This window comes from Xiphophorus maculatus, chromosome 6, assembly GCF_002775205.1.
Source record: "Xiphophorus maculatus strain JP 163 A chromosome 6, X_maculatus-5.0-male, whole genome shotgun sequence".
Lineage (NCBI taxonomy): Eukaryota > Metazoa > Chordata > Actinopteri > Cyprinodontiformes > Poeciliidae > Xiphophorus > Xiphophorus maculatus.
In genome coordinates, this window is record NC_036448.1 from 4,916,326 (window position 1) to 4,931,613 (window position 15,288).

At 42.8% G+C, this 15,288-nt stretch overlaps 1 protein-coding gene across 1 annotated transcript; it reads right to left on the minus strand.

Annotated features, from left to right (window-relative positions):
- Positions 1–97: 97 nt before the first annotated feature.
- c6h1orf123 (chromosome 6 C1orf123 homolog) lies at positions 98–15,214 on the minus strand. The gene is made up of 8 exons (XM_023335103.1): positions 14,799–15,214; positions 14,623–14,706; positions 2,376–2,432; positions 2,211–2,292; positions 2,096–2,127; positions 1,238–1,315; positions 418–483; positions 98–257 (listed from the first exon to the last, which is right to left on the minus strand). Exons 1-8 carry the CDS (start codon positions 14,802–14,804, stop codon positions 180–182), a joined length of 483 nt encoding a protein of 160 aa, XP_023190871.1. The 5' UTR covers positions 14,805–15,214; the 3' UTR covers positions 98–179.
- Positions 15,215–15,288: the final 74 nt, after the last annotated feature.

Consider the following 15,288-nt stretch of genomic DNA (forward strand, 5'->3'; position numbering starts at 1 on the left):
AAAAAATATGAAAAACTAAAGTTGTAATATATTTATAATCAATTACTTTTGAAGAAAATGTTTTTAAAGTGAACTACGATGAAAAAAAAAACCCATCTGAAGTCATCATCGTCACTTTTATTAAAACAATGCACAAGGTTCATGTCTTTTGAGCATAATCCAAGAAACGTGAACGAACGTCAACACTTGATGAATCGATGCGTGACCTCATAGATTCCCACAGACTCCTTGGCTTTGTCGTCGTAGTCGTTCCAGTCCTAAAATGTGCAACATGAGGACATTGTTTTTCTTTTTAAATAAGGTAAAATAGACATATCAAGAAAGAAAAGTAACACTCTCGGGAGCAGTCGGAAACAGATAGTGGATTAATAATCTAACAAAATAACTTTTGGGACAAGGTGGCCACAATGTTCTTACCTTTTCTAGCAGGTTGACTTCAGGAAACGGCGTTCCGGTCTCTGCTCCCTCTGCAGCAAAACCGGCCTGCGGAAGGAGAGGTGGTGCTATAGTCAATTCAATTCAAACTTTATTAATAGAGAGTAACCTTGTCCACAGTAGAGATAAAAAAATAAAATAAAAAAAATAGAAAAAACTGTTTGTGATGTAGATCAGAAGAAGAGGAAAAATACTCCAGGTAAATCCTAAAATCGGAGTCACAAAGTGCAAGGCTCTGTTTTTGTAGAATCTTTGATTTAATAGCTCTAAAAGTCAAAGTGTGCTGATCCTAAATTTTCGAATGTCTATGGATGAATAAAAACTGATAAGAAATACAACTATAAAGTGAAAAAACATGTATAAAATATATATATTTTTTGTAATTTATGTACTTCAATCAAGTACATAAACTTGTTTGAAGTCAACAGCTTCAAACTTCACAAAACAACTTAAAGTTAATTTTAACTGCTTGTTAAAATCTTGCAGCCAGATACCACAAGAGTAAATACTCTGTAGGTCAGCCCACCGGGGAACCAACAAACTAAAGGTGGTTTTAATGTTATGCCCGAGTGATGCACAACGTTTGTACAAAAAAAAAAAAAATCCAGTGAATCAGTAACCGCTATAAAAAAAATTAAAAAAAACAGTACAAAATTATTACAGTAGATGTAATAGATCTATTATTACATCCTACTAATTGAATTAAATATAGTCTAGGAGTTTTACAGAGAGAGTTTTACAGAACTCTGAAGTTTTTTATGAATCTGCCTGATCAGGAATAAAAAGACAGAAAGATTCTCACCTGCGGTTGGAAGTCAACCGGCTCCAGGCCGCGACACTCGAACTGAACCATCGTCTTGAATTTCTCGTTGTCCGACGCCTTCGTTCCAGAGAACGCACAGCGGCGTGAGAATGAAAAACAGACACAGTCACACACTCTGTTCATTATAAAGGAGATGGATTTAAAAGGAAATCTGAAAAAAAAACCTATATAATCCAAAAAGAAAACAATAAAGTTTCTGGAAATATATATATATAAATATAGTTTTATAAAATTATCTTATGAACATACAGGAGGAGAGGCGTGTGTATATTCTCAAAACTATTGACACAGGTTCTGAGAGCAGCTAACGGTTATTTGATTTGATATTTGATTATTCTGACGATTAATCGGAAAACAAAATCGCCACATTCTGCTGATTTTTCATTCAGCCGCCTATGCCTTTTTAATACAATATCAGAAATACACAAAAGACACAATTTCATTCCTTTTTTGAATAAGAAAGTAAACATTTCATTGCCTAAAATGCAACAACAGCGTTCCTTTAGTGAACGCTTGATCAGTTATCGCAAACGATGCACAAATGATTGCGTTGTTAAATTTGTTGTTTTTTATACAGTTTTGTCTTAATTACTGCTCTGGGTGTGTTGTTCTTTCAGAAAATGGCCTTTTTAAGTGTCCGTGTATTTGATGTGTAACGATTCATCAGTTACTAAATTCATTGACAGTTATTTCAATAACCAATTAATCACGATTAATCCAATTAATTGTTTCCATCCTTTAAAAAAAAATAAATAAATAAAAACATAACACAGTATGCTGGGAAAACTGAGTCGTGGTAGGCCATGTTTAACACCTGGCACCAGACGGTCTACTTACATTATAAGGGGTGATGGTGTCTCTCAGGATATCTGCAATGGAGGAAATTGGCCTCCGATTAGTTCAAACATCTCAAACGGGCAGCTGACACATTTAATGACAGACTCATGCGCACCTATTGAATTCTCCCTTGCACAAAGTTTGCATTTCTGGACCATGCTGGCGCTCCCCCGGCCTCCTTTCAGCGGAACGCTCTCCTGTCGACACAGAGACCGGGCGAATGTTGACATACGGGACGGCAAATTTGTATTTTTTTTTTAAATGACGTTTTTCTACTTACCATTAGAGTCACGTACTGCCATTTATCCGGGACCTCCCCACAGTTTCCACACTTCAGCTGAAGGCGGGAGGAGAAAACGACGAGTGAGTAGAGAGACAGAGAACGACAGAACATGAAGTGGCTCTGGTGGTCTAAGTCCTGGCCTTAACTCCACGGTGCGTTCAAGTCACAAAGGTTTCCTATGTATTTTTAGATTTTGTCAATTTCATTGTTTTTTTTACTGTTTCAAATTGGTTTTAATACAAGATCACCATGTTTTAAATGTAGTTTTTTAAAAGGGTGCACAGAAAATGGATGGATGGATGGAATATATTTACCTAATCACAACCAAGATATGCTACAACATTATAAAGTTGGAAATTTGTCAGTAAAAAAATCTCTAAATTTTACTCTCATTTTAAAGTCACACTTTTGCAACAAAAGGACGTACATTCCCTACATTTACCACCTCTACCATAGAGGAGTCCTGACTTAATTATTTTAGGAAATTTTCTAATAACTATAAGTATTATTTCTCTAAAACGTTGTCACGTTGCTATGTAACACAACATCTTTTTTAATATTGCAAATATATGTCCTTAACAACAGTGGTCTCCAACCTTTTCATTACCGCGGACCGGCTAAGACTTAGCAATTTTGCCGCGGCCCGGGGTGGGAGGGAGCAGGGCCGTGCAGAGACCTATGGAGGGGCAGGGGCTCAAATTTAAAAAAGGGGCACATTGAACAAGACTATTGTCCTCAGAGGAGATTTCTAATGCAAAGGAGATTTGCGTGATGCACATCATGAATTCAACATGACTAGATGATTCAGCTGTTATTAGTTTCACAGTGGAGAAGGAATTTGTGCAAATAACTTTTTTCCTCATATCTTATTCAGTTTTCTGTGATTCATTTATGAAGAACAAATTCAGAAACCATCTAAGATGATGTGGAGACTGGTACCCATCTTACCGATTGGTGAGTTGCTCATTTCATCCATAACATTTCTATATTTTTGGAGATAAAATGTTTAAAAAAGCATTTGTACAACAGGACAGAGGAAATATATAAATGACACAGCTAAGCAGTGAAAACCAGAGAAGTCAGCCAGCCAATGTTTTCCTTATGAACAGAGCAAGTAATTAAGGCAAGACATGATAAGTTGAAGAGGATCCTCCTCACTCCCAGTTCAAAATAGATCAAGCAGATGGTTTAGAGCCAGTTTCTAAATGTGACTGATGTGTGTCTAACTTCTGGAAAAATACTTACTCTCTATAAAACCTATCAAAAACACTTGTATTAATTTATTTGTTTACGAGTATTCTCATAGGTAAAGTTACACGTACGTATGAGTTGAAAAACAGGACAAATACAAAACTTACATTTATGCACATTTACTGACTTCAATTCACAAATTTAGATGTCTACGCATGCATTTTTAATTGACAGTAGTTTTATCTCATACATAACTCCTTGTGTTTCCATAGCAACTAAAACAAACAAGAACCTGACACAGGTCGTGTGACATCATCATGTCATCGGTGTTCTCATCGATGATGTCATAAAGGTTCAAGCCATTATTATTATCATTTGGAATCCAAGAATTCTCAGTTTGCTTTTCAACGCCGTTGGAGGTACAACACTTTGATAGAGAGACGATTTCGAACAGTGACTTTAGAAACCCTTTCAACTGCAGTCAAGATGATTTTAACCATCAGTTGGGGCCTTGGGTATCTTGTTACGAAGGGAGTAGAAAAGTTGCTGGGATATCAGATTAAAGATGAAGACCTTTCAGCAGAGAGATCAACTGACGAAAGTCCAGAACACTTTGATTTTGACGTCGTCGCTGAAGACGATATAAAACACAAGGATGTTTCAAAGGAGAGCTTATCTGAAGATGAACGATACAAGTACTTCGGATTTGAAGATTTCTTTGAAGAATGTGTAAAACACAAGAATGTTTATGCAGAGAGCTCATCTGAAGATGAAAGATTTGAGCAGCACCCAGCAGGGTGGGCGGAGACACAGGAAGGAGCCGAATGTGGGTCCGATGGGCAACGTCGGCGCAGGGACCGGGCCACAGGAGGCGGCGACAAGGAGTCTCTGGGAGAATCTGGAGGAGCACTAGGAGGCTGGTTCTCGGGAGGAGCACTAGGGAGCTCGGAGGGAAAGCCAGGGAGCTTGGAGGGGACGCTAGGGAGCTCAGAGGGAAAGCTAGGGAGCTTGGAGTGGACGCTAGGGAGCTCGGAGTGGACGCTAGGGAGCTCGGAGGGAAAGCCAGGGAGCTTGGAGGGGACGCTAGGGAGCTCAGAGGGAAAGCTAGGGAGCTCGGAGGGAAAGCTAGGGAGCTTGGAGTGGACGCTAGGGAGCTCAGAGGGAAAGCTAGGGAGCTTGGAGTGGACGCTAGGGAGCTCGGAGTGGACGCTAGGGAGCTCGGAGGGAAAGCCAGGGAGCTTGGAGGGGACGCTAGGGAGCTCAGAGGGAAAGCTAGGGAGCTTGGAGTGGACGCTAGGGAGCTCGGAGTGGACGCTAGGGAGCTCGGAGGGAAAGCCAGGGAGCTTGGAGGGGACGCTAGGGAGCTCAGAGGGAAAGCTAGGGAGCTCGGAGGGAAAGCTAGGGAGCTTGGAGTGGACGCTAGGGAGCTCGGAGGGAAAGCTAGGGAGCTTGGAGTGGACGCTAGGGAGCTCGGAGTGGACGCTAGGGAGCTCGGAGGGAAAGCCAGGGAGCTTGGAGGGGACGCTAGGGAGCTCAGAGGGAAAGCTAGGGAGCTCGGAGGGAAAGCTAGGGAGCTCGGAGGGAAAGCTAGGGAGCTCGGAGGGAAAGCTAGGGAGCTTGGAGTGGACGCTAGGGAGCTCGGAGGGAAAGCCAAGGAGCTTGGAGGGGACGCTAGGAAACTCGGAGGGAACGCTAGGGAGCTCGGAGGGAAAGCCAGGGAGCTTGGAGGGGACGCTAGGAAACTCGGAGGAACTAGGAAGCTCTTTAGGGGCCAAGAACCCACAAACTGGGCGGTGGCTGGCGACCACCTGGAAACCCATCATCATGGGGACCAGAGCGAAGGCGATAGTGTGCTCTCTTCGCCGAGGGGCTGGAGCAGGCTTAGGAGCGACGGCTGATGGGGGCGTGGGAGCGGCAGCCACAGCGGTGACGACCGGAGGTGTGGAGGACGCAGGGGCTGGAGGTTCTATTTGCTGAACTATGATTTCTAGTTGAGTTATGTTTTTTCGTAGTTAAATTTCGTAGTTCCGTCTCGTATCAAACGTCTTTTCTATTTTTTATCGCTTAAAATGAGTCCACAAATTATCACGACTGCTTCTACATCATCATGTTCAGAAGGGGCTTCATTTACCTTTATCAAAAGGAAAGGAAGTAGGCAAAGACTGGGTAAAAAGATCTAATGCGACGGTTTCTCCAGCCCCTCCTCTCGAAAGCGATTAAGGTGCTTTTGGAGAGGAGCTAGAAATTTCTAATTTGGTTGAAGAAAATATCCCTGATGAGATAATAACCGAGCATTTTGAAGCTGGAGACGTTTCAGTAACTGGGACAGAACATGTGTTGTTGAGTTCAGTTACTTAAACATTCATGACAAGAGACACAAAATCTTCTGGGATCAAAGGGTAAAAAGATAAAGACAGGTTTCCTGTTTGCAGGTTTCTCTCCGGGCGCTCCGGCTTCCTGCCACAGTCTAACATCATGACTGTTTGGTTAATTGGCCTCTAAATTCTCCTTAGATGTTAATAAAACATTAATTTTGTGAATAAAACTGTTGGACAGTGGCTCAGTTGGGAGCACTGTTGCCTTGCAGCATCAAAGTCCTGGGTTTGAATCCCCTCTCTCATAACCCACTTTCCTGTCTACTCCTATTAAATAAAGGCCACTAGAACCTTTATTTCCCAAAAAGGCTCTGAAATAATAAATGTATTTCTGACATTTAATTACAAAATGTCAGAAATAGATTTTGTAATTACATTTCATGAATAAAATATCAAAAAGAAGTTTGCAGGTTTCTCTCCGGGTGCTCCGGCTTCCTGCTACACTTTAAATTCATGATTGTAAACACATTATTTCATCCATAACATTTCTATATTTTTGGAGATAAAATGTTTAAAAAAGCATTTGTACAACAGGACAGAGGAAATATATAAATGACACAGCTAAGCAGTGAAAACCAGAGAAGTCAGCCAGCCAATGTTTTCCTTATGAACAGAGCAAGTAATTAAGGCAAGACATGATAAGTTGAAGAGGATCCTCCTCACTCCCAGTTCAAAATAGATCAAGCAGATGGTTTAGAGCCAGTTTCTAAATGTGACTGATGTGTGTCTAACTTCTAGAAAAATACTTACTCTCTATAAAACCTATCAAAACACTTGTATTAATTTATTTGTTTACGAGTATTCTCATAGGTAAAGTTACACGTACGTATGAGTTGAAAAACAGGACAAATACAAAACTTACATTTATGCACATTTACTGACTTAAATTCACAAATTTAGATGTCTACGCATGCATTTTTAATTGACAGTAGTTTTATCTCATACATAACTCCTTGTGTTTCCATAGCAACTAAAACAAACAAGAACCTGACACAGGTCGTGTGACATCATCATCATGACATCATCATGTCATCGGTGTTCTCATCGATGATGTCATATCATTTGGAATCCAAGAATTCTCAGTTTGCTTTTCAACGTTGGAGGTACAACACTTTGATAGAGAGACGATTTCGGAAAGTGATTTTAGAAACCATTTCAACTACAGTGAAGATGATTTTAACCATCGGTTGGGGCCTTGGGTATCTTGTTACGAAGGGAGTAGAAAAGTTGCTGGGATATCAGATTAAAGATGAAGACGTTTCAGCAGAGAGATCAACTGACGAAAGTCCAGAACACTTTGATTTTGACGTCGTCGCCGAAGACGATGTAAAACACAAGGATGTTTCAAAGGAGAGCTCATATGAAGATGGAAGATTTGAGTCCTCTGGTTTTGACATTGTCTCCGAAGATGATGTAAAAGATGATGGAATTTCAGGAGAATTCGAAGAGGATAAGACAGGGAAGTACTTGGGTTTTGACATTTTTTCTGAAGATCAGAAGGACATCGATGCTTCCTCTAAAGTTGAGGAAGTTACCACCAATACATGTTTGACAGTAAAGACATCTGGACAAACTGCTGCTTTGGAAAGCATCTGTCTTCCTGATTACAAAATGGAGCTGGAATTTGAAACCTTCTCTGGAGACACAGAAATTAAAAGTCACACAGACCATTTTGAGAACCTGGACACTAAAGATAAGGATGATGTTGTGCCACATTTTTGATGAAGTGTCTGAGCTTTCTTCATCTGAAGAATGGTCTTCAGATGAAGAAAGCTCTGAAGATGATGTTGAATTTGACCCTGACAATAACGACAGCATTTATGCTAAGAGCATTGATGCTTCCTCTAAGGATGAGGAAGTTCCTTCTGGAAGCCCAAATGCTGAGGAGATGTGGACAGAATTTGGAGAAGTATATAAGTTTTCTTCATCAGAGGAATCGTCTTCTGAAGAAGAAAACTCAGAAGATGGAAATCAGAATGACACCAACGATTTCGATGCCATGGATGTAAATATTTACCCAGCCATGTATTTCTGCAAATTCTCCAACTCCTTTTTTAACTGTTGGATGAATTCCACAACGCAAAGCATAATTAATTTGACTGTTGTCAGAAGGTTTGTGGCTCAGCATCCTGAGGAGATTTCTGAACTTTTTACAGCGACACCATTGTTTGCAAGATGTTTCTTCACAGCAATGTGCCATCCAGGAAGAGACTTTCCTGCACATGAAGTGTTTGCTGTTCAGAACGAAATCATTGATATTCTGAAGGTTAAGGATGTAAAAGATCAGGACAGGCCAGGAGTCCTTTTGTTTTACATGTTGCACTATCTGGCAGAGTGTGGCATCTACACAAACACTAAATTATATACAACTGACTACTGTGAACATTGTCAGAAGTGTTCACAAATTATTCGTGACCTTGGTCCTGTCGTTCCTCTGCCAAAGGAACAAGAAAATGACACTACATCAATTCTTCTGGAGGATTATTGGAATGGAATTTCAGAAAGTTGCGACACCTGCAAGTCCAACAAAAAGAGGAATTGCTTTTTTAATGACACGGATGTGATGACCCTGATACTGCCATGGCCGGACAGTCCAGATGATAGACATCCTGTGATACCTGACCCAGCCCTGGAAGTTCCTGTAAAAAATGGAACTCAGTTATATCATCTGTCCTCCGTCATTTGCTGGAGACATTCCACTGCTTCTGACACCAGCAGCTTTTACACATATCTGATGTGTGGAGAACTGGTGTTTAAGGCGGAGGATGAGCGGGTATCACTGGAAAAGATCGACTGCGCAGCTGACGTTTGCAGGAATGGGTACGTCTACATCTATGAAAAAGCCACAGAAGGACATAATGAATACAGTGTAGGGTTCAAAGTCTGAAAAGAAAAACAAAACAAGGGTGGGTGGAGGGGCGCAGGACGGGGGTCCAGAGTCCAAATAACAACAAAAAACAACCCAACAGCGTGGGCGGAGACACAGGAAGGAGCCAAGAGTCCAAAAACAACAGAAAACAACCCATCAGGGTGGGCAGAGGCACAGGAGATGAAACCCGCGGGGAAAGTCCGGCGGGCGTACGTCGCGTGGGAGGTCCGGCAGGCGTCCGCGGCACTGGAGGAGGTCCGGAGGACATCCGCGGCACCAGGAGGTGCGGCGTAAAGACAGAAACAGCACGATGACACCAAATGAGACGAGGACCTGACAAGGGTGGGTGGAGGGGCGCAGGACGGGGGGCCAGAGTCCAAATAACAACAAAAAACAACCCAGTAGGGTGGGCGGAGGCACAGGAAGGAGCCAAACGTGGGTCCGGCGGGCAACGTCGGTGCTGGGGCCGGGCCCCTGGAGGCTGGTCCGGAGGTCGACGTCGGCACAGAGGCCAGGCTGTGGGAGGCGGGTCCGCCAGGCGACGTCGGCGCAGGGACCGGGCCACAGGAGGCGGCGACAAGGAGTCTCTGGGAGAATCTGGAGGAGCACTAGGAGGCTGGTTCTCGGGAGGAGCCCTAGGGGGCGACGAGGAAACATTGGGTCACTAGGGAGCTCGGAGGAGATGCTAGGGAGCTCGGCGGGAACGCTAGGGAGTTTGGAGGGGACGCTAGGAAACTCGGAGGAACTAGGAAGCTCTGAAGGGGCCGAGAACCCACTAACTGGGCCCGAAGGCTCACTTACGGGGACAGGCCATGCCATCAGCCGCGCCCCCTGTCGGCCCGGTGTCAGGCGGCCGCCTGGCTTAAGGAGGCTGTATCCTAATCTTGCTCCAATAAGTGCACCCATGAGCTCCAAGCGAGGTAATGTCATTTTCTTTAATGGTGCTACTCGTGACTTGGAGGCCACAAAACTGGTAATAGTCTCTCCTAGGTTGTTTTGTCCTTGAAGATATGCCACAGCACCGTAAGCCTTTTCACTTGCATCACAGTAGACATGCAACTTTACAGTGTGTGATTCTTTGTTGATCTCAGTGTGGTACCACCTGGGAATAGACACCAGGTGTAACAGTGGTAACTCCACACACCACTGCTCCCACTTCTTTTCTAAGTCAGTAGGTAATGGTTCATCCCAACTCAGTCCCTTTTCCCACATCTCTTGGAAAAGGCACTTTACTCGGACTGTAAAAGGAGTAAGAAACCCAATAGGGTCGAATATACGGGCTGATGTTCCTAGTACACTTCTTTTTGTATTTTCTCTGTCTTTCAAAATGTCCATTAACCCCCTTTGATCAAACACAAAATCATCGTGTTCCGGTCTCCAAACTAGTCCAAGTACTTTAAGCACATTTCCACTGGACTCTGTATCACCAGTGAGCTCTACTCCATTCTCTTTCCACATGGCTTTCAGATCAGGTGAGTTGGTAACCCATTTGCAGAGGTTCATGCTTGCCTGAGAGAGAATGTACTTTGCTGCAGTTGTCATGTGAAGAGCATCCTGCACAGTAGGTGAGCTTGAAATAAAGTCATCTACATACATAGAGTCTCTGAGAGCCTGTACTGCCCTTGGCTGTTTTCTTTCAAATTGTTTGAGATGTTTTCTGATGGTGGCAGCAAGCAAGAATGGGCTGGGAGTTACTCCAAAAAGAATTCTTTTCATCCTCAGGACGCGCACCTCATTTTTCCAGTCCTCAGCTAAAGGTCTGTGCATCCACAAGAACCTGACAGCATCTCTGTCCTTTTCTGCTAGTGAGATTTGAAGAAAAGCCTTAGTTATATCAGCAGCAAATGCTATCTTGTGCAATCTGAACTTTATGAGCACATCTAGCAGGTTTGGGTTCAGGTTAGGTCCAGTGTACAGACAGTCGTTGAGGGATGGACTGTTTGCCTCATGTGAGGATGCACCAAATACCACTCTAAGTTTGGTTGTGGCCTTTTCTTCTCTTATTACAGCATGATGGGGCATATAATATTTCACAGTCTGTTGATCCATTTCTGGTTTTCCATCTGCAACCTCCTCACAGATACCATTTTGAAGATAGTCTTCTATTACATCGTTGTATCTGGCAAATAAATTTACATCAGTCTTCAGCTTTCTTGTTAGATTCTCAAAGCGTTTCTTCGCTACCCTGAAGTTGTCTGGAAGCTGGTCTTTGTCACATTGCCAGGGAAAAAAAACTTTGTACCTTCTGTCTTCAAATGTTGTTGTTTGTTCAAAACGTTGCATAATTTCTGAGTCCTCTGGGCTTTCTGACTGTTTATTTACAATACCCAGGGACTCCACCTCCCAGAATGCATGCAGCTGCTTAGACAGCTGGGTGTCTTCGTTCAAACTAATGTGCATACACGTGGTGTCTGTAACACTGGAGGTAGTCACTGGTCCCTGTAAAGCCCATCCAAAAAGGGTTTCAACTGCCACTAATGAATCTGTAACCCTTTGGACCTTTCCAGTAACAGCCTGCCAGTAGTAATCTGCTCCTATTAACATCTGCAACTCTTGTTCATTAGCACCCTCTAGTGGAAAGTCTCCAAGCTGCAGTCCTCTTTTCTTAATCTCTGCTTGAATGGGCTCAGTTGGTACCTTTATTACAGCAGTGCACACCTCAGGGGCCTCTACAGCATCTATTTCAATTTTCCGTTCAGTGTTCCACACATTTTCAAGTTGAACTCTCACTATGTTGCGTTTCTTTACTACAGGACTGGTGGAACCAAAAACATGGAGGTTTAGTGTCTCTTGCCTCACAACTGGCAGTCCTAGGGCTCGGACAATGTCTCTGTGAACAAAACTACGCTGGCTACCTCCATCTAACAGACAGCGAGATATTTTTCTCTCCTTTGGTCCTACACCCCATGCCTTAACCATTTGGAGCAATACTGTGTTCTGAGTATTTGTCTTCACTTTGACTGAGCTGGTCAACGAAGACAACACAGCCTCTGCATTTCCACTATTGCTGGTACTGTCGACTTCTGGTTTAGCTTCAGATTGTTCACAAACTGACAAGTGGTGTTTTCGATTGCACTGTCTGCACAAAATCTTCACTCTGAAGTATTTCGCAATATGTTTCGGGCCCAGGCAGACAAAACACCGTCCAAGCCTTTTCAGTTTCTCCCTGCGTGCACTTATTGTAAAACCATGACAGTTCTCTGGTTTATGGTCATTACCGTCACAAAACACACAGGTTTGTGGCACGACTCTGGCTGTGTGCAAAGCAGTCGCTGATGGGATGCTCCACTTTCTGGGTTGATCACAGGCAAAGGATGGCTTACCCACATGCTTGTGTTGTGTGCTCGGGCTCTTCAATGTGTGGCCTGGTCTGGTCAGCAGAAGCGCCCGTTCTCTGCTTTGCACTTCATTTTGCAGAAACTGAATCAATTCTGGGACTTTCCATTCGTTAGTTGAGTTTTGTTGCCGTGTATAAGCAAGTGCTATGTCTTCTGGAATAAGCTGTAGCAACACTGGACAAAGGAGACAGCCGTAAGTATCACTTTGCACTCCAAGAGACTCCAAGCTGCGTATCTGGATCTCACATTCATCATAAATGTGCCTCAAAGCTGCAACATCAGATGATCTTCTCACAGGTGTCAAGTTCAGCAATTTAGACATATGAGCACTTATCACAATATCCTTCCTTCCAAAACGATTCTGGAGTAACTCTATTGCAGCATCATAGTTGACATCTGTCATTGTCAGTCCTGCAATAGTCCGAGCAGCTGCTCCAGTTAGGTAAGATCTCAGGTAAGTGAACTTGTCCGTCTTACATTGTCCATCATTTCTGTGAATGGCTGATTCATACTGTGACCAGAATTCCTGCCATTGGCTTATTTCTCCATCATACTTGATTATCGTTAGTTTGGGCAGTTTAACCGTCTGTTTGGATTGTGATGAAAATGAGCCGTTGTTTACGTCACTCACACGCGCTCTCAGGGTGTCTGTAGCGGTCTCCTGCAATCCAATAACGTTGGTGGTGCGAACCTTCCAAACGAGAATCCGGTCCGTGTAATCCTGCGAGTTCGTTATCTCAGTGTCCAAGTCTTCAATTGACGTTTCATCTTCTATGCTCTTGTCCAAATCCAATAAAATGTCCTCCTTAGAAGATAAAACTGCCAGGAACTCACGCAGTCTATCCATATCTGGACTCTCTATGCCCACCTCATCCTCTAGTCGAGTTAACAGCTTCGTCGTTGCTGTTCGGATAGTCGACCGTTTCCTCTTTAATCGCTCCAGTCCTTCCATCATGTTGGCTGCTAAACTGAGCCTTAGCTTCACTTCGTTCAGAAAAATAAAAAAAAATCCTTATTCCAGGGTTTCGGCACCAAAATGTTACGGAGTAAAGCTTCTTCTCAAACAAGACGGAGGCTCGTATTTCCTTTACTGAACCTTTCTGTTCAGTATTTATTAAAGAGAAAAAGGAACAGCGTCCGCTGATTACGGGCAACAGCAGTTCGTAACCAATGGCAATCAAAAGTCAACAAAGCAAGATAGTGACAAACAGTAACAGGTCCTTAAGCATTCTTCAAAATAAGACTTCCTCTATTCAAATAAATCATGTCTTGCACTTAAATATATTTCACTTCACCTTTGTAATTATATACAATCATGTTCAATACAATTAATAATAATAATCATCATGTAAATTATGCTTAACATATAATTGTAAATCAGTCGCTTATCATGCAAATATACCGAACAACATAAGTGTAAAAAGGTCACAACAAGTGGTCCCCAATCTTTTTAGTAACGCGGCCCGGTCAAGACTTCAAAAATTCGCTGCGGACCGGGGGAATGGGGGATGGGTTGCGCGCCGAGACGGAAGTATTTAATTATTTCTTCCGTGGCCCGGTACCAATTGGTCCACGGATCGGTACCGGTCCGCGGCCCGGGGGTTGGGGACCACTGCTTAAGAATACAAATGTGTCCTCGTTTTCTTTAAAAGGCATGACTTTGACATAAAAGAATATCCGAGTTTTTTCTTGCAAATATGTCAAATTAATCCCAAAGTTTCTTTGATTTTCTTGGCAGAAATGTACTTCTCTGTGGACATCAGTTACCAACAACGGCACTAATACTCCTCCATACATTTCTTACTAGGGACGGTCAGCTTTGGGTTTTTGTTTGCGCGTCTTCAGATTTCTCACTGCCATAATACATAACTTATGTGTGAAGATAATTATTTTCATGCAAGTGTGTAATTTTTTTCCACATAAGATTAACCCAGATGAAGCCAGGTGTATTTGTCAGTACGGATTTTACTTGAACTGCCAGATAAGATACAAAAAAAAGTTCTTTTTTCCGCAATATTCTTGATTTTGTGTTTGATCATTATTTAATTGACATTTGCTCTTTTCAGATAGTGATCTTTAATGGGAAGTAAGCAACCCCCCCCCCCCACGTTTGATGATTAAGGCTTACAGATTATATAAATCCAAACTGAGGTTCCCGAAATATAGATCGCAACATCAGATCAATTATGAAATATTATATATATATATATATTACAGTCATGGGGAATGCTGCTGACATGGCAGAAAAAACCGCAGCGCCCCCCCCCCGGTTGTTTTTAGCATGCCTAGTGCTGTTTGTGATGCAGCTACACAGCAAACTACATTATACACATGTGTGCAGCTCAAATTAAATTCCTCATTGATCTGAAACTGGATGGGATCAACCAGCAGAGGACACGGAGCAGTTTTCGACAGTGAATTAAAAACAGGGGTATAAATAAAAGCATATAGTAGCATTCTCGCCGTCCTACCTTCAGAAACCAGCGGAAGTCTTCCCCCAGCGGCCTGACATTTGTCACATTTTCCAGGTTGGCTTTAAACTGCAGCCCGAACTTCTGTCATGAAACAGAGAGGAGTTAGAACCGAGACGGAACGAGCCGAACGAGCGCGCTTTGGGTCAGAACCCTGCAGCAGGGGCGACACATACCACCATCTTTGACGCTCCAATGACGTCAACCGTCTTTGAGGCGTTCAGGAATCCTCGAAATTTGTAACTTTTACTACTTATCAGCACTGGCAGTGGGTCTAGTCATGCGTCAAAGCTAATAGTTTGCTGCTTTGTTCGGGACATACTGAAGCTCGCCCAGTTTTACGTAAAAATACATTTAAGTTTCCCTTCTTTTTAACAAAGACTTCAACCTAAAAAAACGCAAACATCGTGGAGCCAATCAACCTAGTTTGAACGAACATGTAAACCCAATTTGAAAAACGTCCGTTTTAAAAACAAACACTTATTTGTGAATTAAAAATGGCAAATTCACCGTTGACTTAAAATGTAGCATCTTGACATTATGAATGCACGTTTGCTACTGAACACGTCAACCACACAACACTCGCGCTCCCTCTAGAGGCCAAAGTGAGCCATTTTGATTTTAGAACAACGTCAGCTCAGGAATCTTGCGCCTCGCTTAAAAAGA